Consider the following 26,166-nt stretch of genomic DNA (forward strand, 5'->3'; position numbering starts at 1 on the left):
TTAATGCAACAAGCTTGGCTCAAAGTAGAACTGTATGAAGTTCAGTGGGAATACAGAGTTGCTTTTATAGCCAATTCGCTCTTACAAGAGGAGAGACACTTTCTCATTTATAGGGAGTTAATTCCCACTGTTATCAGCAAACTGAAATAAACATTCCATATAGAGAAAAGAGTGGGAGGTTGAATCATCTTATCTGGTGGATTGTGTCTGTGTGTGTGTGCGTGTGTGTTTATGTGTGTCTCATGTGGTTAACCTTGTTAAAGATGTAGAAGAGAAAAGCAAATGGAGAATCTGTATTAATGTAATGTGTTTGCTGTCTGGAGAAACATGTGGGTGGTCGGCACTCCGCTATCTCGCATTGTTCCTTCCTTCCAGCTGTTCAATTCAGACAACTAAAAACATACACTTGGCCTACATTTGCTCTCATATTGTTTGACTTTCCATATTCTCCAGTTTACATGACTATACTAACATTCCACACCTCATGTGGTACAAAATCTATAAACTTTGCTTGATGAAAACATAATGAAATACTTATTTCCAAGGCAACATGCAAGAACATTGTGGCCCAGGGAAAAGCTGGACCATGCAGGAGATGTATATCTTGCTTTAAAGGAAAACACCACCGTTTTTCAATATTTTACTATGTTCTTACCTCAACTTAGACAAATTAATACATAACTATCTTTTTTCAATGCGTGCATTTAATCTTTCTACAGTGTGTCATGAATGTGTTAGCATTTAGCCTAGCCCCATTCATTCCTTAGGATCCAAATAGGGATGACTTTTAAAGCCACCAAATACTTCCCTGTTTTCTCTATTTAAAGACTGTTACATGAGTAGTTACACGAGTAAGTATGGTGGCACAAAATAAAACGTGGTGATTTTTTTGATCGGATATTAACTGATGCTCTTCCACCATACAATATAGTTCACACGTTTTATCTGCTTAAAAAAGGCGTTCAAATTGTTTCAGGTATGTTTCATGATAATATAGAATATTTTAAATGATTTTTATTGCTTTTTAAATGCACGTTATAAACGACTCCGATGATTTTAGATTGATAAAGACTTCCTACTGACCAAATGCCGTAGTATTCGCACAAGCTGTGCGTGAAACAAAGAATTGCGATTCAGAATCGATTCAGAATCGATTTCAGACAGGCATTTTTAATATGACACGCGATTGAATCTTTACATTCCTTATTATTTGTGAACATTTTGCATTTTTGGTAAAGCATCTCATATAAAGTACTGCACATCTTTATTTTCTTCTGTAAGACATTAGACTGTGCCAGTGGCCTGATACAGTATTGAGGAAAACACATTGCAAACTTTTGGGAAGACAAATCTGTTAAGTTGTTTAGGTTCAGGCAGTGCAAATCCAATTTTTAAGAATAGAATAAACCAACGCAAAAGAGGAGCTACACACTATAGACAAAAACAGATTGAAAACAAAATATGTTTTGACAACTTGTTACATTGATCTCATTTATTTCTTTAACACCGTAGCTAAAATGCCTATTTGCATTTTTAACACCTCATACTAACAAGGCCAATTAAGATGAGGCGTTAAAAATGGTAATAAATTCAGCCACAGTAAAGCATAAATAATATAAAAGATATAAACACATGAGATAAACAGCTTTAAACAGAAATGGACACATACTATCTTGCATATGTGTCATTTACACTGGGGACATGTCCCCACCACTTTTTGAAATGGCTGATTTTGTCCCCACCACTTTTTGAATACCTGTGCGACTTACACTGCAAAAATGACTTTCTTACTTAGTATTTTTGTCTTGTTTTCAGTAGAAATATCAAAAATTTCTTAAATCAAGATGCTGTATCTTGATGAGCAAAATGACCTACGAAAATAAGTCTAGTTTTTGGACAAAAAAAATACAATTTAAGTGAATTTGTGATTAAGACAAGCAAAAATATATGCCAATGGGGTGAGAAAAAAATCTAAAAATAAGATTTCTTTTTTCTTAAATGCTTCATTTAAGCAAAAATTTTCTCACTCCATTGGCAGATATTTTTGCTTGTATTAAGCACAAATTCACTTAAATTGTATAGTTTTTGTCTAAAAACTAGACTTATTGTCTTACGTCATTTTGCTCATCAAGAAAATACATCTTGATTTAAGAATTTTTAGATATTTCTAATGAAATCAAGACAAAAATACAAAGTAAGAAAGTCAGATTTTCAAGAAAAAAATTCTTAGTATTTTTGTCTTGTTTTAAGCAAAAATATCTAAAAATTCTTAAATTAAGATGCTTTTTCTTGATGAGCAAAAATCAAGTTTTTAGAGCAAAAATATCAAATTTAAGTGATTTTGTGCATAAACAAAAAGAAAATCTGTCAATGGGGTAAGCAATTTTTTCTTGAATTTTTCTTGAATTTAATGTTTAAGAAAAATTGTTTTAAGCACAAATTCACTTAAATTGTATAGTTTTTTATGTTATTTTCTTACGTCATTTTGCTCATCAAGAAAAAGCATCTTAATTTAAGAATTTTTTGATATTTTTACTGAAAACAAGACAAAAATACAAAGCATTTTTTTTTCTTGAAAATATTTTTTTGCACTGTACGACTGATTTTGTGGTCCAGGGTCACATATGTTGCGTTGTCTGCTTATGGTGGGTTTTCTTTTACATATGTATTAAATTTCATTGTAATCATTGACTTAATGGGCTACTGTTTTCTACATATTGTGCTTTGGCACAGTCCGGTTGAGCTGGTGTTGCAGCGACTGTTACATGTGCAGTCGACATTGTTAAGGGTTTTATGCTGAGTATTTTTGTGTTGTTGACTGGCCTACACTATGCCCATTTTTGATGCGTCGTTTTTCAATATTTTTCCCATCCTGCTGTAATGTTTTTTCATCAGATCTTTTGTCCCCACCACTTTTCAACACAAACTGACGCCCCTGCTATCTTGTCTCAAATTGCATGATCGTGATGTTTCACATACGCGAGAAAATTACTTGATGGTTGTTGCATCAAGCCTAGATATTGTAGGAGATTGAGATTATTTTATGCATATTAGCTGGCCCTGAAACAATAAGAAAGAGATAAACGCATCTATTTAAACGTCAGTCTGGTACTGGACAACCATTATCTATTGACTTGCTGTACTTTAGTGACCATTAATGTCGTAACGGGACGCTGATAACAGCACTGGACACAGACATCTTTCAGCCTTCCTAGTTTTTTTCTTCTGTTACAAACTGCATTGGAAATTAGAAGCGACTCTAGAGACTGGCCACCTCTTAAATGTGTTTTTGCCATGTGCTCCTTTTCATTATTGGAAAACACATCAGACTCTCCCACGGGTGAGAATACCTGGATACAGACAACTGATAAAGCTGGAATTGATTCAAACCCCAGGAAAGGTATCTACCTCGAGACCTCCAGCCAAACTCTGTTCATGCAGTTTTCCTCCTTTCTGTCTCAAGGCAAGGTGTCACCGAGGCAACATCAATCTCTCTTTCTCTCTCTCTCTCTCTCTCTCTCTCTCTATCCTATAGTTTTTTCATGCTTTTATCGTTATATCTGGACAAGAATAGAGCCATGACCTCTAACTCTCAGTACGTCTGTAACAGGTGTCAAAGCTGAGAAAACCTTCCCACTAGCATTCATCACAACACCAGCCGCATTTCCATTCCCGTTGTCCCACGAGAAGGGCTTGCCGTGCACGAGCGTGGGTTTTGAGCTAAGCATGCACTAGATGCTAATTAATGACATCAATTACAGAACGTCACCCAAATCACTAGACTGTCATTAAAATGGGACTAAATAGTAAAATAATCATGCGCATTAGCATTTTATCAAAATGGGCATGGGAATAAATGTGAAAATAGTAATTGCTCGACATCTATCTTTTTGGATGAATATATGGAATGCGGCGCGGTTAGCAGCCCACAGGCCTGGCAACAGTGATAAAGGGGCCAATGAATCTGAAAAGGTTCAAATTTTCTTGCTGCCCTTGTATCGGTATTTCTTGAAGGAAAAAGAGCCCAAAGCAAGTGTGTTCATTTCATAACAGTCGGTAGGTCACAGGGAGGCATTCACTGTGAAATGTACTAAATTGTACCATCGATCTCAGCCATGAAACACACTGGTGGTTGTGAAGCTCCAGACTGCTGGAAGCTCTCGCTCTTGCTCTTAAAAGAGCCGCTCACGTCCGTCAACGCGGTCTTCCCTCGTCATTTCATTCCGGTAAAAACGCTGGTTTAGAATTGTTCTCCTTCAAATCCGCATTTATGTACTGCTTTGTTCATGTTCCCTTTCATTTCATTTCTTATCATTTTGGTAGCTGTACGGTTTGAGTCCTTAGTGGGTAAATAGCAGTCACTTCAAATTTCATGCTATCTCTTTACAAGTTAATTATATGGAGTCCTACAAAGGACAAAAGATGTTTTGCCTGCAGGACAACAGTCCACATCTTTTAGGCTGTTTTACAAGCTTCGTCGCGCTGTTTTCATCTCTCCCTTACTCTCTCTATTGTTATCTCCTTTTTTAGTTCCTGCACTACATTCCTGGCACAGCAATAGGAATAATCTATCCTGCGGAGAGTTGAGCGATAAAGACAGAAGGAGCTGAAGGGTCCTTGGTGAGCCTGTGGCGAAGAGAAGGTCAACAGTTCTGCTAAGAGGGGTCTGTTATCAGGGTGGTAGCATCCTATTGGGGAGAAGGCAGCCCTGTTTATTTACAGTTATTGTTCCCTGTTGGTGTGCACTCTGGTGCCTGGGGCTGACTGGTGTGTAATGGGAAGTGGGCACCAAAGGAGGAACGAGAAACAAGGGAGACTAGAAATCAACTGTAACTCCAACAGGTGCCTTTCGTTATAAAACGCCTTAAATGTCAAAAGGAGGTCACAAAATCAAGATAAAATGCTGGGGTTCATCAATTTTCTCAAAGTGCAATACATTCTTTACAGCATATATGGAGGCATATAAGTAACTTTAATGTACATATTGGTACCAATATTGCAAGCAGCCATATCACCCTGTAGCCCACGATGGTTGAGCCTGGTCAGTACTTCGATGAGAGACCTCTTGGGAAAACTAGGTTTCTGCAGGTAGAGGTGTTAGTGAGACAAAAAGGGGTTGCTCACCCTGTGGTAAGTGTGGGTCCTAAAACTCCAGAATAGTAATGGGGACACTATTCTGTCAAAAAGCACCATCCTTCGGATGTGACGTTAAACCGAGGTCCTGGCTCTCTGTGGTCGTTAAAAATCCCAGGATGTTCTTTGAAAAGAGTAGGAGTGTTCCCCGGGCATCCTGGCCAGAATTGCCCATTGGCCTACTAATCATCACCATATACAGTATACTGTCTGGCTATATGACTCTGTCTCCTCTCCACCAATAAAACTGGTGTGTGGTGGGTGTTCTGGGGGATGCTACACATTGGTGGTGGTTGAGAAAAATTCCCTCTTTCATATGCAAAGCACTTTGAGTGATGCTGCAATTAAATTAACTCGTAAATTAAGAGAAAACTCTTTCCGCCAATGAAGAGTATTTCCGGCAATCCGTAATACCGCTTTTATCCACCAGGTGGATCTGCCGCAACTTATAAATCCTGGAAGTATCGCCCTAGGGCAAACAGCTGTATGACCATGTATGTTTTGAGGATCGCTATGAATCTGATCTCTATGAAAAGTCCTTCACAAAAAAATGAAATTATCTCAGCTTTTTGCTCAAAATTTTGTATTTTTGAAGAAACCTACCCATATTTGAGAGGTGATAAACTGAGAACTAATGAAGGTAGGATGAAAGATTTTTTTGAACACAGAGTTATGTTTATATAGAACATTTTCTGGACGGCATCACTTTTATGAAAATCATGAAAATGCTGGTGCTGACTTGTAACTTTTGTAAAAAACGCTGGCGGGGAAAGAGTTAAAGATGCATATACCTTTTTAAATAGAACTATCCCAGTGACAGCTTTTGTACCATTTTTATGACAGCGACTAAAATCTGTTGATGATGAACTTAAGTTAGCATCTGTTGTTTTATCCTGAAAATAATCAACAGACTCTATGTCCTGTCATGTATCACATATGTTTTAAAGGGATAGTTCACGCAAAAAGGAAAATAATGTCATTAATAACTCACTAAAGTCAAGTGACTGCAATGACGTGGATAACGTGTTATCCTCAGACACGTTTGCAAAGTTTTTTTCCCAAACAAAAAAAACCCAGCTGGGGCGCACCAGATAACACGTCAGCGGAAGAGAAGAAAATGCTGAATTAAGTCGTAATTTTTGTTATTTTTGGACGAAAATGTATTTTTGATGCTTCAACACATTCTAACTGACCCACTGATGTCACATGGACTACTTTGATGATGATTTTTATTACCTTTCTGGACATGGACAGTATACCGTACGTAGATTTTCAATGAAGGGTCAGAAAGCTCTCGTACTAAATATAAAACATCTTAAACTGTGTTCCGGAGATAAACGGAGGTCTTACGAGTTTGGAACGACATAAGGGGGAGTCATTAATGACATTATTTTCTTTTTTTTTATGTATGAACTATCCCTTTAAGGTCATGGTTATACACAAATAATGGTTTGTGTGTGTGTGTGGACTGAAAACACTGGGGGACAGCACCTGGCGCAAAAAAGGCATTTATTTTCAGTAGGCTTATACCCGAAGCTCAACCAATTGATTCTGTTTCGTCTGGACTATACCAGGGAATCAGTTTGCAGTAAAAATAACTCCTCTAGTAAAAAACTCGGTATACAATGACAAACCCAGAGTCGATTCCCGTGGCAATAGCAGGCAGTAACTACAGTGCACATCTGTTGTGCAGCAGTGTGATAAAACCACAGCTGAATCAATGGAGTATAGCCACTGTGGATGGCTGCGAAATGCCAGCAAGACTTCTTGGCCACCATTAGCCCGAGACATAGAAATCTTTCAATGTACAAAAGCTTTTCAGACCAGGGAATTACATAAAGTGATGCTACTGTCAATGGCCTGATAGACTCACAATGAAATGAAAAGAACTGGGGGGCTCAAGCGCAAGCTGTTCAGAAATCTTGGCAGAAAATCAGCGCTCCTCGCCTGACTTTGCACGGGCAAACTACGCCCACCTCGGTGTAATTACTTAAGCGAAATTAAGCAACAGTGCACTAAATATAAAGTGAATTAAAAAGTAGAAAAGCTCAACGGGGAATACACACTTTTCTGCAAGACAGCAATAAGTAATCCAGCTACACTCCTAATCCTTTATCTATTCATTCACTGACGATGATAAGTTAGATTCCCATTTAATATTTGACACATCAATTTACAAATGTCTCTCATTTAAAAACAAAATTAGAGAGGGACATTTTGGCTGCATGGCAGGAGGCAATGGAATCAGCGGTGGCTGCCCAAAGCCACGAATCCTCTCGAACCCTCTTTAAAGAAAAGATACAAAGTTTTTGCTCCAATTAAAGACAGTATTTGCACACTTTAAAATGTCCCCTACCCAAAGACAGTGGGATGCCTAGAATTGAATTTCTGCTGTACTTTGGCGACCCTGTTGAGGAATTTCTTCAACAAAAATCTTATTCTCACAGCCTACAGCAACAGATGAAAGGCTATAGATTTAGCTATTAAGCTTACCATCTATCATGCCAAATTTAGACTGAATAATATTCTGATAAATAGCGTCTCCTTGGATCAATACCGTTCACTCTGATTTAAAACGGTTCACAGAGAAATCACAGACGGGAGACGAATAAAAGTGGTGTTGTTAGCAAAACAGTAAATCTGGATGCACAAGAACCGTCTGTGATTTTACGTAACACAGAAGTGTTTGAACACAAGCTCAGCAGAGAGCAACAATCAGAGCTTTTATCTTTGTATGGGGGAATGTGCAGAAATGATGGAGAATAACAGTCAACAAGTCGTGTTTTAATTTTTTGCTTGCAAAACAGTTTTTATAAATACTTGTGGATGCAAAACACTGTGAATTTGTGCGGTGGCAAAATCCTACGAACGTGTATGACACGTTCAGGAACCGTCAAACAGATTGCGTTTCTATTAAAATGCCTCTCGGTTCTTATGCATCAGTTTACAAACATACCCGCCGCAGATAAATGTGTGATATCAAACGGAACCTGACACATCAATGAACTTCATCTCAAAGAAATCTTTAAATAAATCAGAAATATAAACAAGAGGCGGTATAGGAAAAACACAAAGCGCCAAAGCGTTACAAATCTCCAGCGTTTTCCCGAACTGCATGTCCTTGCCTAGGATGAGGAATGACACGTCCGCCCGCCCGCCCGCCGCCTGTGTTTACGGCATCAGGAGAGCTGCTGGGGAAATGGATTACTCCATCATCATGGAGCAGCGTGTTCATGCGGCAATGTATCGCAACACAGCTCTGCGTGTAGTCATTTTCACCTGCAAGACATTCTCTATTCCCCGCTTGCTGCGACATTTCCCAACTTTGCCACTGGTTTACCGACAAACAATGGATCTTTCAAGCGTCAAATAGAAAGGTTTAAACAAACTTGCTTTACTACACAAAGTGGAACAGAGCCAATGGTGACGCTGACTCGATCACTTGACCTAGTATATTAAACACTCTCAACAGAAGAGTGGCGGCTTAGCTCCGGCAGCTCTAGTGCAAAAGCTAAAGAGCTCCTTGACAACAACGCACACATACGGCATGACCCGCGCTATCACCCGCGCCATTTGTTTAAGTCTTTCCTAATAGGGGTCAGCGTCCGGCTAAAACCGGACAGATTCCATTTGCTTGAAAGAGGCAGTTGTGCTCGAAGTTAACCTCTTGTTAATAACTGTAAAATAGAAAACGCTGAGCCTGTGAGTGTTATGCTAGTCTTCATACCGCCCATAATAATGTGCTGGTGAGAGCATGTGAAGGGTGCTAATTGAAGTATGTGTCACGTTCACAAGTAAAACACATGGCAGGGATTAGTTTCTAAACTGAGTGGCTGTAAGTGAGAACGTGTTGTACGCTTTCAAATGCGGTTCTTCGGCGCATCTAATTTGATATCACTGAACCAACAGGACGTTTAGTAACGGCACATACTTCACGTTCATTCTTCTGGATTAATCTTGGCAAAGAGGACGTGGGTAAGCAAACTATTCCAAGTACAAAAGAGATTTTACGTTTTAGAATTTGGCAGACACTTTTATCCAAAGCGACTTACAGAGCTTTACAAGGTGTACTTGTGACCCTGAACCACATAAGGGTAATTTTTTGAAATTGAGATTTATACATGATCTGAAAGCTGAATAAACTTAATAAATAAATAATTTGTTTGGACAGGACAGGTTATTTTGTATATTCAGTATAATATAATGTGTACGTATGGTTTATGGTTAAATTTTTTTTATTTTTTTCACATACCGTACATTTTTGTAGCTCCAGATTTCACTCTCTTCCTGAAACGCACAAATTTGAAAAGCTCTGTGTCCCTGATTGGCCAGCTAATCTGTATGTTGTGATTGGCCTCTGAAGGAAATGTGACGCTCCTTACCATGTTTGAAAGATTCGCTCACAATGTAATGCTAACAGGAGTTAACTTACAGGCTGTGAGTCCGAAGTGGGAGAAATTATGATAATGTCGTTCTTGTCTACATCACCAATCCTAGGAAGTAAACTGTTGACTACAATCCGTGTGTTTGTTGTAGTAAAGAGATTTACGCTTGGGGGCGATGACTCGCGTCATTGTTTACTTTGGGGTAGCTTTTGCATATCATATACATGTACTAATACACACACACCAAAGCAAATGTAAAATTGTGAATTGGACAATAGGTGCTCTTTAAAATTGCTCAAATGAAGTCATGCGCAGCACATATTACAAATAATAAATACTTTTTGACATGTTTATGGTAGGAAATTTACAAAAATTCTTCATGGAACATGATCTTTAATTAATATTCCAACGATTTCTGGCTTTAAAGATACATTTATAATTTTGACCCATTCAATTTATTTTTGACTTTTGCTACAAAATGGCTGGGTTATTTTTGACCTATAATGGGTAAATATTGGACAGAACACGTGCTGGGTTAAAAATGACCCTGTGCTAGGTTAAAAATGACCCTGTGCTGGGTTAAAAATTACCCAATGTTGGGTTGTTGTTATGCATCCATGGGGTATAATAACCCAGTTGAGTTAAAATAGCATTGGGTCAATTTTTAACCCAGCACATGTTCTGTCCAATATTTACCCATTATGGGTCAAAAATAAGCCTGCCATTTTAAGACTTTACTTAAGATTTTGTGGTCCAGGGACATATGTAATATAAATATGATTTTTTTTAACAATATGGGTGTTCTCTGGATTTGAATTTATTCAAAAACGCGCGCTATGGGCGTTCACTGCCCATAGAAAATCATTCTAAAAAGGTGCCTGCAACTGCCATAAATGCGTTTGGTGTGATCAGCCCCTTTAAGATTTGTATTACTCATGCTAAACAAAGGCAATTGTCAAAAAAGCAGTTTAACATGTGTTTCTAGGCAGAACTCACTCCTCTTCTTTTCTAGTTTTGGAAAGTTTTTTTTTTTCGAACATGGTTAACGGGATAGTGCACCTTAAAATGAAAATTCTGTCACACAGCAGAGAGTGACCATATACTTCCATAGTAGGAATAAAATATTTTGGAAGTATTGTGATAAATGATGAAGAAAATATTTTGATAAATGATGGTAAGCACACAGTTGATGGTACCCAATAAATTCCATTATATGTTTTATTCCTACTATGGAAGTCTATGTTCACTATTTGCTGTGTGTTTACCATCATTTCTCAAAATATCTTCTTTTGTGTTCATCAGAAAAAAAATTCATACAGGTTCAGAACAACATGAATGACGGAATTTTAATTTTAAAGTGAACTATCCCTTTAACTGTTACGTATCATGGACCCCTTATTCCTTTTATGGCCACTTCCCCAGAAAAGCACGGTCATTATTAGCATTGTTTTTTCCAGAGGTGGACACTATATATGGACACACTAGGTGGACACACTAAGTATACTTAAGTATTTTACTTTCTACATAAAAGTACAATTTCATGTATTTGTATTTTATCAGTGTTTTTCTTTGGAAAACATACATACCAAAGCATATTATCATAATTTTTTTTCCACTACATCTCATAATTTCAAGTTTTTGGTTTATATTTAATATTTAAGTACATTAAACATCTACTTCCATACTTTTACTCAAGAAAAGAAAAAGTACACAATTTTTATGTTATTAGCTATTAAATCTTAATATGCAGTATAAAAGGAATACATGATTTTAAGCTTTAGAATGTAGTGAACATTTTTTAGTAAAGTAAATTTTTTCCCCAAGACAAACACTCTAATAAAGCACAGATGCTTGGAAAATGTAACTAAAATACTCAAGTAGTCTCCACCTCTGGAAGTCACAAGCATTACTGCAAAACTTTGTTATACAGTATATCAAAAATCAACAATGGCAAGACGAAATAAGTTTGTTTTTGGAAGTAAGGACAAGAAAACCTTATTCAGCTTTTCAAGTAACCCTGTTACCGTTAAGACAACGGTGGATGCAGTTTGTTTTTTTCTCAGACAGCAAGATAATTGCGAATGGGTTTATGTTTGTTACCTGCATTTCAGAGACGATTGCTTTACAAACAAGGGCCAGTTCGACGCCAGATTTGCCAATCGTTTACAACTGAGTAATGGAGCAGTCCCAGTGTTAAAAGACCCTGTTGTTCAAGAGTCGGAACCACAAGGGATAAGTAAATCAAAATCTAATCTCAAGTGTTTTGTTTACAATCGCCCCATAAATGAATATAATGTAAACAACACAAACATATAATTGTGCTGTGCTGTTCTTGTAACTCTTTATCTCCTCCCACCGTACGCTTTCAAGAGTTATGCCCTTTTTTGGAAAAAAAACGGAAAAGCTGTTCTGTTTTTTTATAATATAAATCTGACAACATTGAAGACTCTTTGGACATACAGTATTTATGTAATACTACTCGGTAGTTACCAAAGATTAACATGATATTGGCAACCATGAGGTATAACAATCGACATATATTTGGGAAGGTAATTGTTTGGATTATTTGCGCATTGTCTAGTTGGCTAACACTATCAAAATGAAATCAAATCACATGTGCATACAACAATAGCACCCAACACTAAACCCAAACACATTCTGGGAGCAAACTTGTATAGATGTAGGAACATCCCATGTTCAAAAAATGTCAAACGACACCTCAACATTATCACTCCATGGCAATGCAAGTATCACAACCATCAACAAGCTAAAAGCGCTGCTGTATGAGCTGATGTTTTATTGCTGCAGGACTTGAGGCTTATGGCAGAAATGTCAAGCAGGATTATCACCTGTTTCATTTGCTTGTGCACATTTTAGATATCCGCTCGCCCGGCTTGTTCCACATTGCAGACACTTTATAAGCAAGCACTCTATAAGGTGGGTAAATATTACAGCATGACTGCGAGAGGACCACTGTGCACTTCTGTTATGAGAGACTGCCGCTAATCTGGTGGGAAGAGCGATGACCAATTCGAATTATAGTTCAACTGCAGTTATGAGAATTTAAAGATTTAATATCAAAACATTAAAAGTTCAAACTACAGTTACAAACCTATCTCAGGGGGTGGAAGTATGATCTTTCATTTTAAATTGGAAGTCACTAGCCTTACACTATGTATGTAGCATTGCGTTAGGAGCACAAAATTTGGGTTTAATGTAGGTTTAATCCCAGGGACAACCATACTAAAAAATTCAAATATGTATCACTTGAATGCACTGTATGTGACTTTAGATAAAAGCATCTGCCAAATGAATAAATGTCCATGTAAAAGTCTTGCAGTTAAATTAAATAATTAGACAAAAAATAAAAATAAAAACTGTGTTTTTAATATTTTGGTATCTACACTCTAAAAATGGCTAGATTAGTTTGACCCATAATGGTTAAATATTGGACAGAACACATGCTTGGTTAAAAATAATCCAATGTTGGGTTGTTGTTATGCAACCATGGGGTATAATAACCCAGCAGTTAGATTAAAACAACCCAACATTGGGTCAATTTTAACCCAGCGGTGTGTTCTGTCCAATATTTACCCATTATTACCCAAAATGAATCCAGCCATTTTTAGAGTGTAACAACAGTATCAAAGATACTAAGTTAATATTTAAAAATTGAAAATATACATGTTCCCAAAACATAAATCCCAATAATATACTCACCCCCAGTAAAAATTAAGTTTTTTAGGAAAACATTCCAGGATTTTTCTCCAGATAGTGGATTTTAGTGGACCTCAACAGTTTACAGTTTCAATGCAGTTTAAATTTGTAGTTTCAATGCAGCTTCAAACTCTAAACTAGGGGTCTCCAACCTTTTTGTAAGCAAGGGCTACCAAAATGGATAAAATAATTTGGAGGGCTACTTTTTTGATGTAGTCTACTCAAAACTATTTTTTTTGTACTTGTTGGTTTGATTTTATTTACTTGTTGATATGTTTTATGCTTTTAAATGTTAACATACATTAATAATAAAATATGTAATAAATAAATAATAAAACTGAGGCAATTGATAGAATGTGCTTTGGTGGGCAACTCACAGACTTCGTGCGGGTAACCTGGTGCAACCCCTCATGGACCATGTTGGAGACCAAAAAAATATATATGTCCGTAAAAACGTAATTTCTTCTGTACTGAGCCAAAGAAGGACATAAACATCATGACATGGAGGTGAGTAAACTATCTAAATTTTTTTGTTTATGAAAGTGTAATATTCCTTTAAATTATCAACACAGTACAGATATAGCTATATTTCAGGAAAACAGGAAGAAATAAATCAATGCTTTGTAACAAAGAACTGTTCGAACCTGACCAGTTCATAAACTGAATTTTACAGCAGTTTGGCGTTGTGCATTGAGTGAGTGATATATAAGTAGGCCCACAAAAGTAGAATTGCGTTACAGTAAAATTCAAGAGCGAAGCCTGTTGGCCTTGTGGTTTAGGATGGGTAAGAGCGTGAAACCCTGTCCACACACGGTCTCTGAGCACAAGGATATTTTCTTCAGGGTCAGAGCTGTATAACACCACAGGCTCGAGTATCAGTTAGAGGAATGAAAGTGATAAAGCTACAAAATTGACAAAAGGGGAAGCCGGCTAGCATCTACCACCAAGATGGTGGAAAAAACGTTTGATAAAAACAATAAATCTGAAATCTGCCCTAGGTTTTTCTCAGAAAATAGCCATACTCAATTCAATCCTCCTTAAAACCTCAAAAACTTACAATGCTCGGTAAGAGTAAACAATAAAGCAGACAGCCAGAAATCCTCCATAGCAAGAACATGCCAAGGCTTTAATAAGCACAAACATCATCTTGTAAAAGCTAAGCAAAGAATATTCTTCCACTTGTTTTTTTTCACTCATGCTATTTTTTGTTAAAAGCAGGAATACATCTATAGCACCCCAATATCTTACTTTTTAAAGTACTTTCATCCTTTTTGTAAGTCCTGCTGTCTTCGCATCCAATAGAAAGTTTTCACTTTAAATTAATGAGGATCTGAATGTCCTGATTTGGGGTACATGTAAAGTAGGGATGGCTGCGTAACGATTAGTCGCGACTTATCGTTTACAGAATAAAAGTTTTTGTTTACATAATGTATATGGGTGTACTGTGTCTAATGATTATGTGTAAATACTAGGGGTGTAACGGTACGCAAAAATCACGGTTCGGTGCGAACCCCGGTTTTGAAGCCACGGTTCGGTTCATTTTCGGTACAGTAAGGGAAAAATGCAAACATTAAACTGCAGGTTGTTTATTACTATAAACTTTTTTTTACAATTTGATTACACTTTTTTTTAAACAGTTTTTATTAAAATATAACACATAAAATATATATAAAATGAAAAAATAATAAATAAAATATAACAGAAGGTAACTCTTTTCTTAACCTTCTCTTAAACTTTTTCTACTAAAACCTTGAACTAACAAATTCAATTCCTGAATACATTAATGAACTATTAGCCTACATTTTTGCCACCAAAAATTTTCTGTTTTGATTTATTTTGGATTGTTTAACTCACAGTATTGAATTGGCTATGTACCATCTCTGTATAAAAAATAATATTACTGCTCTATGTGTAACTGCATAGCAAGCAACATGATGATATACTTATTATACACTCATTTTGAGATTAGTGAGCTGCATACATAGCCATCTTTGATCTTTTGCATGTTTATCCTAATCTTTGCTTGTGTCGTCAATGTAAGCTGCCTGTGACTTTACTAATGAAGCCCTCCGTAGCTGAGTAAGCCCGGGTTACAGCTCTTCTCTGTCCCGACCAGCTGATCGCATTGTGACAATGATATGATTGACGTGATGTGCAGATGAAAAATCTGATCACGCATTCCTTATTCTCACTGTCACAGAAAGCGCGTCTCATGAATGCGTAGCAACGAAAGACGTGCATCCTCTCACGCACTTTTGAAAGAACAAAGCAGCGCGTTGACACGCGTTTAACATGCGCTTTTAGATATGACACGTAAACGTTTACATCAATAATCAAACAGATATACAACTAAGTAAATAAAAATCTTTCTGTGGGCCGAATTATGTTATATGTTTGACAGAAGACTTGCGCTGAACGCGGAGACTTCCGCCACTTAATATGTTCGTGCGGAAACGCACGTATTATGTTCCGCACAGGCGCACACAAAATGCATTCGGCCTTTCGGTGCACGTGTGCACCGTGCCGAAAGCCCTGAACCGAAACGGTCCGGTTCGAATACACGTACCGTTACACCCCTAGTAAATACACACACACATGCATGTGGGTGATTCTCGCGAAATTAGACTTATGAGGTGTCATGAAGCATACAGTTTAAACATATCTTCATGTACTATTTTGCACATGATTTCAAATTACATCATACAAACCAATTTTGTAGTTTTTTTCCACATTTAAGGGGAAACTTTTCATTACCGCAACGTGTCCATGACTGGATTTGGGTTCTTTGACATGGAAATATTTATAATTAAAAAATCTAAAAAATAAAAAGCTTCAGTGCATGTTATACTATAAACATTTACAGTAAAGAAACATGTGGTATTTGGTGATCATTGGTAAATGTAGAGACAATAATAAGGAATATAAATGTGTCCAAGACCAATTTTCTCATCCTCCGCAACAATTTTCAATCATTGTTTAAGCCCTCAAGGAACTAACATTTTCAAAAAAATATAGTTGGAAGGGACATAATTGACAGTGACACTCAAGATGGCTACCAGGTAAGCAGTTCTTATTTTTTCCCTTCAGATAAAAGTTGAAATTTTGTTTGTCATAGTACTTAGACAACTTTTTAGTTCTCATTACCAAAACATGAGTTTGTAAATGCATATATTTAATGTAATATCATGTTGCGGTAATGATTTTTGATAATAATAATCTAAAAAAAAGTAATAATTTTATAGGAAATATTTTTTAAATCCTCTAAAAATAATGGTTATAGTAAGTTCAGACCTTAATCTTATATGTGCAAACAAATTTTGTTATGGACACAAAATTATGCTGGACACCTTCTAATTCTGGATTTCGTGAGAATCACCCATGTATATATTTAAGAAATATTTGCATGTGTATATACATGTTTATATTTATATATAATTAATTTTTTCTTTAAATTATACATGCATGTGTTATTTTTTTATATACATAATTATTCTACACAGTACACCCACATATGTTATGTAAACAAAAACTTCTAATGGTTAACCAGCCCTAATGTGAAGTACAGAAATACTTTGCATGCTTTTCGTCTATTTTGCCTCCTCATTTCTGCCTTTATCTGCCTCTTGTCCTTTCAGGGTTTTAAATTTAATCATTCATCCGCTAGATGCAGTCTGCTAGACTGACGTGTGACATGGGGACTTTTCAGGCAAGATAAAAACGGGTGGAAAACGAAAAAGTCTACAACACGAAAAGCCAAACAATTAAAGCTCCATCAGTGGAAAATGAAGGAGAGATTTTTCCCTACTGTTTATCCTCATTAGCAATCGTGCGGCTGAGACTTTGTCCCCTCTATGAACACATTTCTTTTGTTCACTAAATCTTTTTTCTTTTATTACAATTACAGTGGATAATTTAAAATCCACAATGCAAAACCGTTAAATGCTTAGGGGGAACTGCACATCCTGCAATGTCATTGGTGCGTAGTTTATATTCTGCCCTTGGTAGGAATTGAATCATTATGTAAACACACATATATGAACACACGCTCATACACACCTCTTCCTCCGCCTCTAGCTGGCACCAGATTTAATCAACAGCTACAGTCAATAAGTTTTATCACACAGACGTCCTCTGATAAAACATCAGCATGTGGAGAGACATTATTGACATAATTTTCCCCCAAAATGAATTATGAAAATGACGTGCGAACATCTAATGAAAGAGCGGGTGCGAGCTAATGAATGACAAGACGGCAGTTTGGTATTTTCGAGATGTACTGACTGCAAACAGGTTAAGAATAAATTAAATAATTAATAATTTATATCGTACAGAATTTGAGTCATTTTACAAGGTGGCCCAACGTAATTTTTTTATGAATTCTATCAATGTCAGCTTTCACAAGAACAATTACAAAACATTTAACAAAAATATTTTAACCAATCGTTAAACAAGCCAGATAATACAACATGACTAAAGTGCACATTATTACCATAAAAGCTTTTTTAAAGTCAGGATCCTATGGAATTAACATAATGCGGCAAACGTAACTATATCTATAAAGCCATCAATACCGTTTTAATGACGCCTTCAGGAAATATTCATTATGTTTTTAACTATCAAACTGTGCATAATGGGGGTTATTTTAATAAGTTCTATAAAGAGAAAGAGAGAGAGAGAGAGAGAGAGAGAGAGAGAGAGAGAGGGAGGAAGTATAAACCTGTAGGCCTAAGTGCCTTAAAAAGATATACCACTGCCCTAATCTGCATATGGCTGACAAGAAAATGAGTAACATCTCATCTAAATGTAAATTAAGTGTTTTATGCCTTCAGTAAACAGTTTACGTATCCATGGTCTGTTTTAATTAACCAATTAGAATTTATTACGCGGATTCTAAAGATAAGAGCCATTTCTTTGACTCCACTTTTTTGGTATATTCTTGACAGCTGTCAACAGATAAAGATATAACTGTTTCTCTGGCAAAGGGAATGAATTTGAGTGATCTTGGCATAAAACATGTTTGCTTATAGTTGTATTGAATCTGAAGATGATATGACTGAGATGGATTGAGATCATATTAGAAGCAGCCTGATTTATGTTGACAATAGAGCATAACCCATGCGTGGGAACATAATGCATAGTCCGAAAAGAGTATGGTCATGTGATCCAACCAATCAGTGCGAATAGGTCTGTATATATAGGCATCGCTCATCTCTGTCCCATGACAGTCTATCCAGGATCCCTCCTCCAGCCTATCAGCTTACAGGGGGCAGTCTTGGCCTTATGGTTAAAGGGACATGCACTTTGTTAGAAAATATGCACATTTTCCAGCTCGCCTAGAGTTAAACATTTGATTTTGACAGTTTTGGAATCCATTCAGCTGATCTCCGGGTCTGGCGCTACCACTTTTAGCATAGCTTAGCATAATCCATTGATTCTGATTAGACCATTAGCATTGCGCTCAAAAGTAAACAAAAAGTGTTTTGATATTTTTCTATTTAAAACTTGACTCTTCTGTAGTCACAGCGTGTACTAAAGACTGACTGAAAATTTAAAGTTGCGATTTTCTAGGCCGATATGGCTAGGAACTATACTCTCATTCTGGCGTAATAATATATCACGCAGACGCAATGATATTACGCAGCACCCGAAAATAGTACCCTTGGTAACTTTCAATAACCGGGGACTATTTTCTGGCACTGCGTAACATCATTGTGCCTCCTGCAGCCATGGTATGGCAGCAAATAAAAAATATTAAATAGGAAAAATATTGAAACTCTTTAGTTATTTTTTTGCGCAATGCTAATGGTCTAATCAGATTCAATGGATTGTGCTAAGCTATGCTAAAAGTGGTACTGCCAGACCCGGAGATCGGCTGAATGGATTCCAAAACGGTAAAAATCAAATGTTTAACTCTAGGAGAGCTGAAAAATGAGAATATTTTCCAGAAAAATGAAGTGTCCCTTTAAAGAGTCGGGCTTGTAACCCAAAGGTTGTCGGTTTAGAGTCTCACAGCTGGCAGGTTGCAACTAAGGTGCCCATGAGCAAGGCACGTTTCACCGCATTGCTCCAGTAGGCAGTGACAGCGTGTTCACGACTTGCAATGAGTGCTTTCATATTTGATTACATGTTAATGTGAACTCGTGAAACATATGGAAAATATTGCTGAAACCTGTTATCAACTAATTGTATGAAGATAACAATACTGGCTTAATGCTAAGTACTGTAATTTCTTAAAAAAAAATTAAAATCTGTATTTAATTAATCTATACCTTTTGTTTTCATATGCCAAAAGCCAACCGCAAGGACATTTTATCCTCTGACTGTACATTAAATATCAATTCCATTTTGAAGGTGCTGACTTTTAATGTAATAAAGGAAAGGCTCCAAACGGTGAAAAGTTATCATCTGCTGACAAATGAGCTCATATCACCACAAACCTTTATATTTCCTCATCTTCTTCAACATAAAGAGAAAAGCGTTTGATTAATGATTGGTGGAGCCTCATTTCGAAAACTTTGCTGAAGCATTGGGTCTGAAGTCCTTCATGTGACACGGGTGCTCCGGCTCTCAAAGTCACTTACGTCAAAAGCCAAGAGTGTTGCCAAGAAAGCGCCGCTTCCCTTTTGTCAGTGTATAAGTGGTTAACATCATTTCACTGCAGTGTTGTTTTGCTGAAACAGCAACAGGACATTAATTTGACATTAGCGCTGTAACATCAATTCCTCTCCATTTTCCAACTTGGGTAATGCATTTACTGGAAGCAGATTAATATCTATTCCATAAATCATTCAGAGAATTTGCCGAGCTAGAGACATGAGGGTAATGTCATATATGTTAGCTGATCCTGGTCTCGTGGCTCGATGTCCATTAATCAGTGCCTTGGGGTCCTGGGGGCCAGTCAGAGGGGAAAACCCAGAAACTTATAAAACATCCTGATTATTTATTTATATTGGCTCTGTAACTTCATGTTAATATCCCACGTCTTTTTATTGCTGCCCTTCTCTGCAAAACATCACCCACTCTCGACTATACGCGTCACAAACGTCAGTAGCGTCAACGTTTGAGCATGTGTGTGATTGCTTATTCATTGTCTCAATACCAGCAATAAACATCTCCATGATGATGGATGCCTCAGCTCCTAAAGCAAATTGTAAGCACTGTTGAGTTTTTCTATAGTCTGTTGCTCTGAATCATATTGGCTTATCAGATCACTTTGGAATTTATTCAAAACCGTCTTATGTTTCAGACACAGGATTTGTAAGTTCTTCCTTTGATCTTAAAAGGATAGTTGTCATCCAAAAATGAAAATTCTTTCATCACTTACCCTCATTGTTCTAAACCTGTTTTTTTTTACACTTGATGAACACAAAAGAAGATATTTTGATAAATGATGGTAAGCACACAGTTGACGGTACCCATTGACTTCCATAGTTAGAAAACAAATATTATGGAAGTATTGTGATAAATGATGAAGAAGATATTTGTATAAATGATGCACACAGTTGACGGTACCCATTGAATTCCATCTTATTTGTTTTTCCTACTATGGAAGTCAATGGTTACAATCAGCTGTATGTTGACCATCATTTATCAAAGTAACTTCTTTTGTGTTCTTTGGAAAATAACGATATTTATACAGGTTTAGAACAACATGACGATGAAAAAACGATGATGAACTATCCCTTTAAAGGATTAGTCAATTTCTTAAAAAAAAAAATCCAGATAATTTACTCACCACCATGTCATCCAAAATGTTGATGTCTTTCTTTGTTCAGTCGAGAAGAAATAATGTTTTTTAAGGAAAACATTCCAGGATCTTTCGCATTTTAATGGACTTTAATGGACCCCAACACGTAACAGTATTAATGCAGTTTAAAATTGCAGTTTCAAAGGACGCTAAACCATCCCAAACTAGGCATAAGGGTCTTATCTAGCGAAACGATTGTCATTTTTGACAAAAAAATAATAAAAAAAATGCACTTTTAAACCACAACTTCTCGTCTATCTCCGGTCCTGTGACGCGCCAGCGCAACCTCACGTAATTGCGTAATGCCGTGGAAAGGCCACATGTTATATATATGAAACGCACATTTGCGGACAATTTCAAACAATAAACTGACACAAAGACATAATTTAGTATCATTCGACATACAACAACTCTTTCGTAAACACTGGGGCGTAAACACTGGGGCGTAGTTTTGCATGCATCATCTGTGACTTCTTGACGTGATGACGTATTACATGAGGTCGCGCTGGCGAGTCACATGACCAGGGGAAGACGAGAAGAAGTGGTTTAAAAGTGCATATTTTTATTTTTATTGGAAAAAATTACAATCGTTTCGCTAGATAAGACTCGTTTGGGATCGTTTAGAGTCCTTTTAAACTTTGTTGAAAAAAAACTGTTAAGTTTTGAGGGTTAAGTGTTGGGGTCCATTAAAGTCCATTAAATTGAGAAAGATCCTGGACAGTTTTCCTCAAAAAACATAATTTCTTCTCGACTGAACAAAGAAAGACATCAACATTTTGCATGACATGGTGGTGAGTAAATTATCTGGATTTTATTTAAGAAAATGGACTAATCCTTTAACAGCCAAACTCACAATCAAACATGTGAAAAGACCAGATAGACTAGTACGACAAAAAAAAAACTCTACCATTACAGAATATTTCCAAGACCAAAAAATCTATAAAAAAAAACTCCCCACAGGGAGCCTAGCCACAGGCGAGCGCTGTCCCCGCGAATTGGTTGGCTGTCAAGAATATGAAAGCTGAGACTCATCTGTTGGAGACCCTGAACCTAATCTCCCAGCAAAGAATGATATTGTGCCTGTTCCAGCCATCCTGATTCACTGTCAATCTGGCCCAAAGCTGCTCTCAGCTGCCCACTTGACCTTGTCACAGCAAAAGCACTTTATTTTCATTACATCACCATTCATTCATTCAGTGCCAAACAAAGGCCATTTACTCAAAGCATTCTTCAAAATATCATAACTTGCTTTAATTACAGTTTTCAGCGCGAGGTGCACAGACAAGAGCAGTCACTTTCAAACGAAACGCTCCAATTTTACCCCTTTCCATTTAAAAGGGAGATAATTATCCATTAAAAGCCTCGCTCACACGGACAATAGTCTCTCTGTGCTGCTATATGCCAAAACGGTATGGTTAAACAAAAGACGCTGGCGATGATTTTTGTACAAACATGTTTGATGATAGACGTCCATTGCTCTCTTGGGAATTAAAGGGTGTATCTTATTTCTAGGGGAAACAAAGGACTATCTAGTTGTTGACCATATAAACTGACAATAGCTGTATCTTTCTAAAGGTTTAATTAAATGTCATGTTGACATATTACCAGCTGAGGTGTTGTTTAATTGATTACCTGTTATATTAACTAGATCATGAACAAATCAATCACACGCCTATTTTGTTATGCACTGTTAACTAAACTGTTATTACTCGAGTGCTTTAGTTCAATGCACGATTGCATGATTTTTCTCATTCAACAAGAAATTTTGAGTTGAATCAATTTATTTTACCTTATTTAAATCTCTGGATTTTAACATTTTACCCATCATCCATTGCAGAATGCATAAATTAACTGCTACTGTTGTATGAGTGTTGTTTTGCTGTTTGATGTCTTTATTTATATTACTGTATTGCAGTTGTTTTGTTATCATTGTTGCTTATTACAGTATTATTGTGGTGAAGTCAAGAGCTCATCTTTTCACATTATGGGGTTTGATTACTGTCACCATTGTTAAATGATAAAATAAGACATTAATTAGTATCATTCTACATACAACAACGTCGGAATGGTCCTCTTTCTCCACACTTGTAAACACTGGGGTGGTAGTTTCGCATGTGTCACGCGTGACCTTTCAACGTGATTTCATAATACATGAGGTCGACTCGCACTGGTGTGTCACACGGCTAGTGCAAGGCGAAAAGTTGTGGTTTAAAAGTGCATATTTAACATTTTTCTTGCCGAAAATGACAATAATTTTGCTAGATAAGACCCTTATGCCTCAGTTGGGATCATTTAGAGCTCTTTCATGCTGCGTTAAAACTGCAATTTTAAACTGCATTGAAAATGTAAACTGTTGAGGTTCAATAAAGTCCATTAAATTTTAAAAATTCCTGGAATGTTTTTCTCAAAAAACATAATTTCTTCTCGACTGAACAAAGAAAGTAAATTATCTGGATTTCTTTTTTTTTAAAAAGTGGAGTAATCCTTTTAGTACTGTGGAAAATAAGGAATTGTACATTTAAAATAATACGATTGTGTAAATAGAGTGAACTATCGCTATTATACTGATGCAGTAGAGATGTTTTTTTTAGGTTAAAAAATAGGGCTCAATTTGTTTCAAAAACCGTTCAACAGGCTCCACAAGACGTCAATAGGTCACCAGGATTCGTGGGGATACTTTTGTATTGAATATATCTATTTTTTGAACTCTCAAAAGTTGCGGAAACCTTTTACTTGCATTATATGAATCACAGAGCAATGCGGTTTCTGCCAAATATCTTCTTTATTGTTCTACTGAAGAAAATATGTCACCAGTATATCGAATGGCCTGAAGGTGAGTAATAAAAAAAGGCATTTTTTTATTTTTAGATGAACTATCCCTTTTAAAGGAAAACACCACTGTTTTTCAACATTTTACTATGCTCTTACCTCAACTTAGATGAATTAATAAAAAACTTTGTACAGTGCTAGTGAATGTGTTAGCATTTAGCCTAGCCCCATTGATTCCGTAGGATCCAAACAGGGATGAATTTAGAAGCCACCAAACACTTCCATGTTTTCCCTATTTATAGACTGTTACATGGGTAGTTACACAAGTTAGCGTGGTAGCACAAAATAAAACGTGGCAATTTTCTAAGCAGATAAAAAATGAGAACTATATTGTATACTGCGCATGAGGTTGAAGTGCTGCAAACTTAGTGCTCTTCCGTCACACAATATATTTCTCACATTTTTTCTGCTTAAAAAATGCCACGTTTTATTTTGTGCCCCCGTACTAACTTGTGTAACTACCTATGTAACAATCTATAAATATGGAAAACATGGAAGTGTTTGGTGGCTTCTAAATTCATCTCTGTTTGGATCCTAAAGAATGAATAGAGCTAGGCTATAGTCTTTGTAATCTTTCCTCAAATGCCAAAATATTGTCTCTTAAACACATTTTCTTTTAATGTGATGTAGTAACATGGAGAACATTTTTAACAATAAAATCTCAGTTGAAACAAAGTACTGCAAAAAGTAAAATGCAATCTGAAAAACAGAGTGAAATTACAAACAGCACTTCAAGTGCACTCACCACTTTCGAAGCAGGCATCAAAGATGAGATGTCCTTTTCTGGGCGGTCCGGGGTATCCAGGAGGGGTGACCGTCAGTTTGTTTACATTCCCCACCAATGCTTCCTCTCCCCCTGCTTCATTATCTGCCACAAACAATTTTAATATTAAAACAGCAAATCACAAACAATTACTTTAGCAGGATTTTCACAGTTTATGCATTTGGCAGATATTAAGTGACTTACAGTACATTTATGATATACTGTACATTTTATCAGTGTTCCCTAGAAATATTACTGTATATTTTAAAATATTATATAATACTTCTGTTTCTCAGCAAAATAGTGGTCAAAAATATCCATTTTGTTTTTGTGTGTTAAATGTAGGATTGCCACACAACAATGACAAAAATCCCAACACAAAATTTTAATTATGAGATAAAACAATTAACAGAAACAAACATATCAGTAGTACTGAATGGACAAATCACACCAAGTCAAGTCAGCCATGAACTTCACTATTAAATACAGGCTAACATTTTTATATATAATATCTTATATATTCTAGGCAGTGTGTTTTCTGTCAGATGTGCCTTCTTTCAGCATGCATAATAGTACATATTGAATTAATTTACATATTTTAGACACTAATAATAAATATAAAAATAAGGGTAATGGTCAGGTCTCAGCCACAGTATTTAGAAATGTCCACCTTAACAAGGCTGGGCTACAAACGCACGTGGTGTTGTTTTTCATCATGTATGCAACTTAAGCGAAACATAATCTTAAACAGACGTTTATTGATTATATGACAATATCCCTATTAGAAAGCATCACGCAGATGACGTTTATTACCGTAACAGCTCAGCTAACCTTAGCAAACAGCCACTGTGTTTACAAACACGAGATGCTCATATCATGCACCTAACGGCTAAATGTGATCGCGCTCCGTGGACGCCTGCAGCTTTCTGCGCGCGTCCGTGAACAAAAACCCTTATCGTGACTCTGTGTGAAATGTGTGTGTGATTTTTACACACCAGTGTCGAGATGCTCTCTGCTGTTCTCCTCCATCTTCCGTTTCAAGCAGCCTTGCGACGCCGAAGCAGCGTTGCCAGGCAACGGCGGACTTGACGTAATCAGCAGGTGCGAGGGCGGAAGCGCGCACAGCACCCCCAGCAACCTGGATGTCTCTTCACATTGATCAAAATAACACTGTTTATTCGCACCTAGGTTTATAAAGCGTTAAAATTCAGAAAATGTCATAAACATGTTTATTGGGATAGTATAAACACAAGGACTCATATCAGTTTGAAGCTACACAAGCATTTTCGAGGTTAAATTAGAGTCTGGAATCATCAACTATGTGCACTCCAAATTTATTTCTCGTGTTAATGTTAATATGTTAATATTAAATGTTAATACATCCAGCGACTGAGACTTAGAGACTGTAATGGAAAGCCAATATTTTAATGCATAAAACTTACATCTGTCAGCAACCAATTCCACACTGATGTAGCATTTTAAAATACAATGTATCGTTGAATAGACAAATAAAAAAGTCAGATGTTGCAAATGATCCTAGAAATAAATTTATTAAATTGTAATAAAAGTAATTATTCAGCATAATCAATTTC

General features: G+C 36.6%; 1 protein-coding gene across 2 annotated transcripts in view; it reads right to left on the bottom strand.

The window, feature by feature from the left end:
* Positions 1 to 25,629, bottom strand: part of agbl4 (AGBL carboxypeptidase 4) — a 549,929-nt gene extending 524,300 nt beyond the window's left edge. For both annotated transcript variants that reach the window (XM_065248477.1, XM_065248476.1), the window contains exons 1-2: positions 25,570 to 25,629; positions 24,557 to 24,679 (exon numbers count right to left, since the gene is read on the bottom strand). In XM_065248477.1, coding sequence (XP_065104549.1) covers positions 24,557 to 24,679; positions 25,570 to 25,603 — 157 coding nt within the window. In that variant the 5' untranslated portion in view covers positions 25,604 to 25,629. The remainder of the gene's footprint in view (positions 1 to 24,556; positions 24,680 to 25,569) is intronic.
* Between the last annotated feature and the right edge of the window lie 537 nt (positions 25,630 to 26,166).

Source organism: Paramisgurnus dabryanus, chromosome 11 (assembly GCF_030506205.2).
Source record: "Paramisgurnus dabryanus chromosome 11, PD_genome_1.1, whole genome shotgun sequence".
NCBI classification, from domain to species: domain Eukaryota; kingdom Metazoa; phylum Chordata; class Actinopteri; order Cypriniformes; family Cobitidae; genus Paramisgurnus; species Paramisgurnus dabryanus.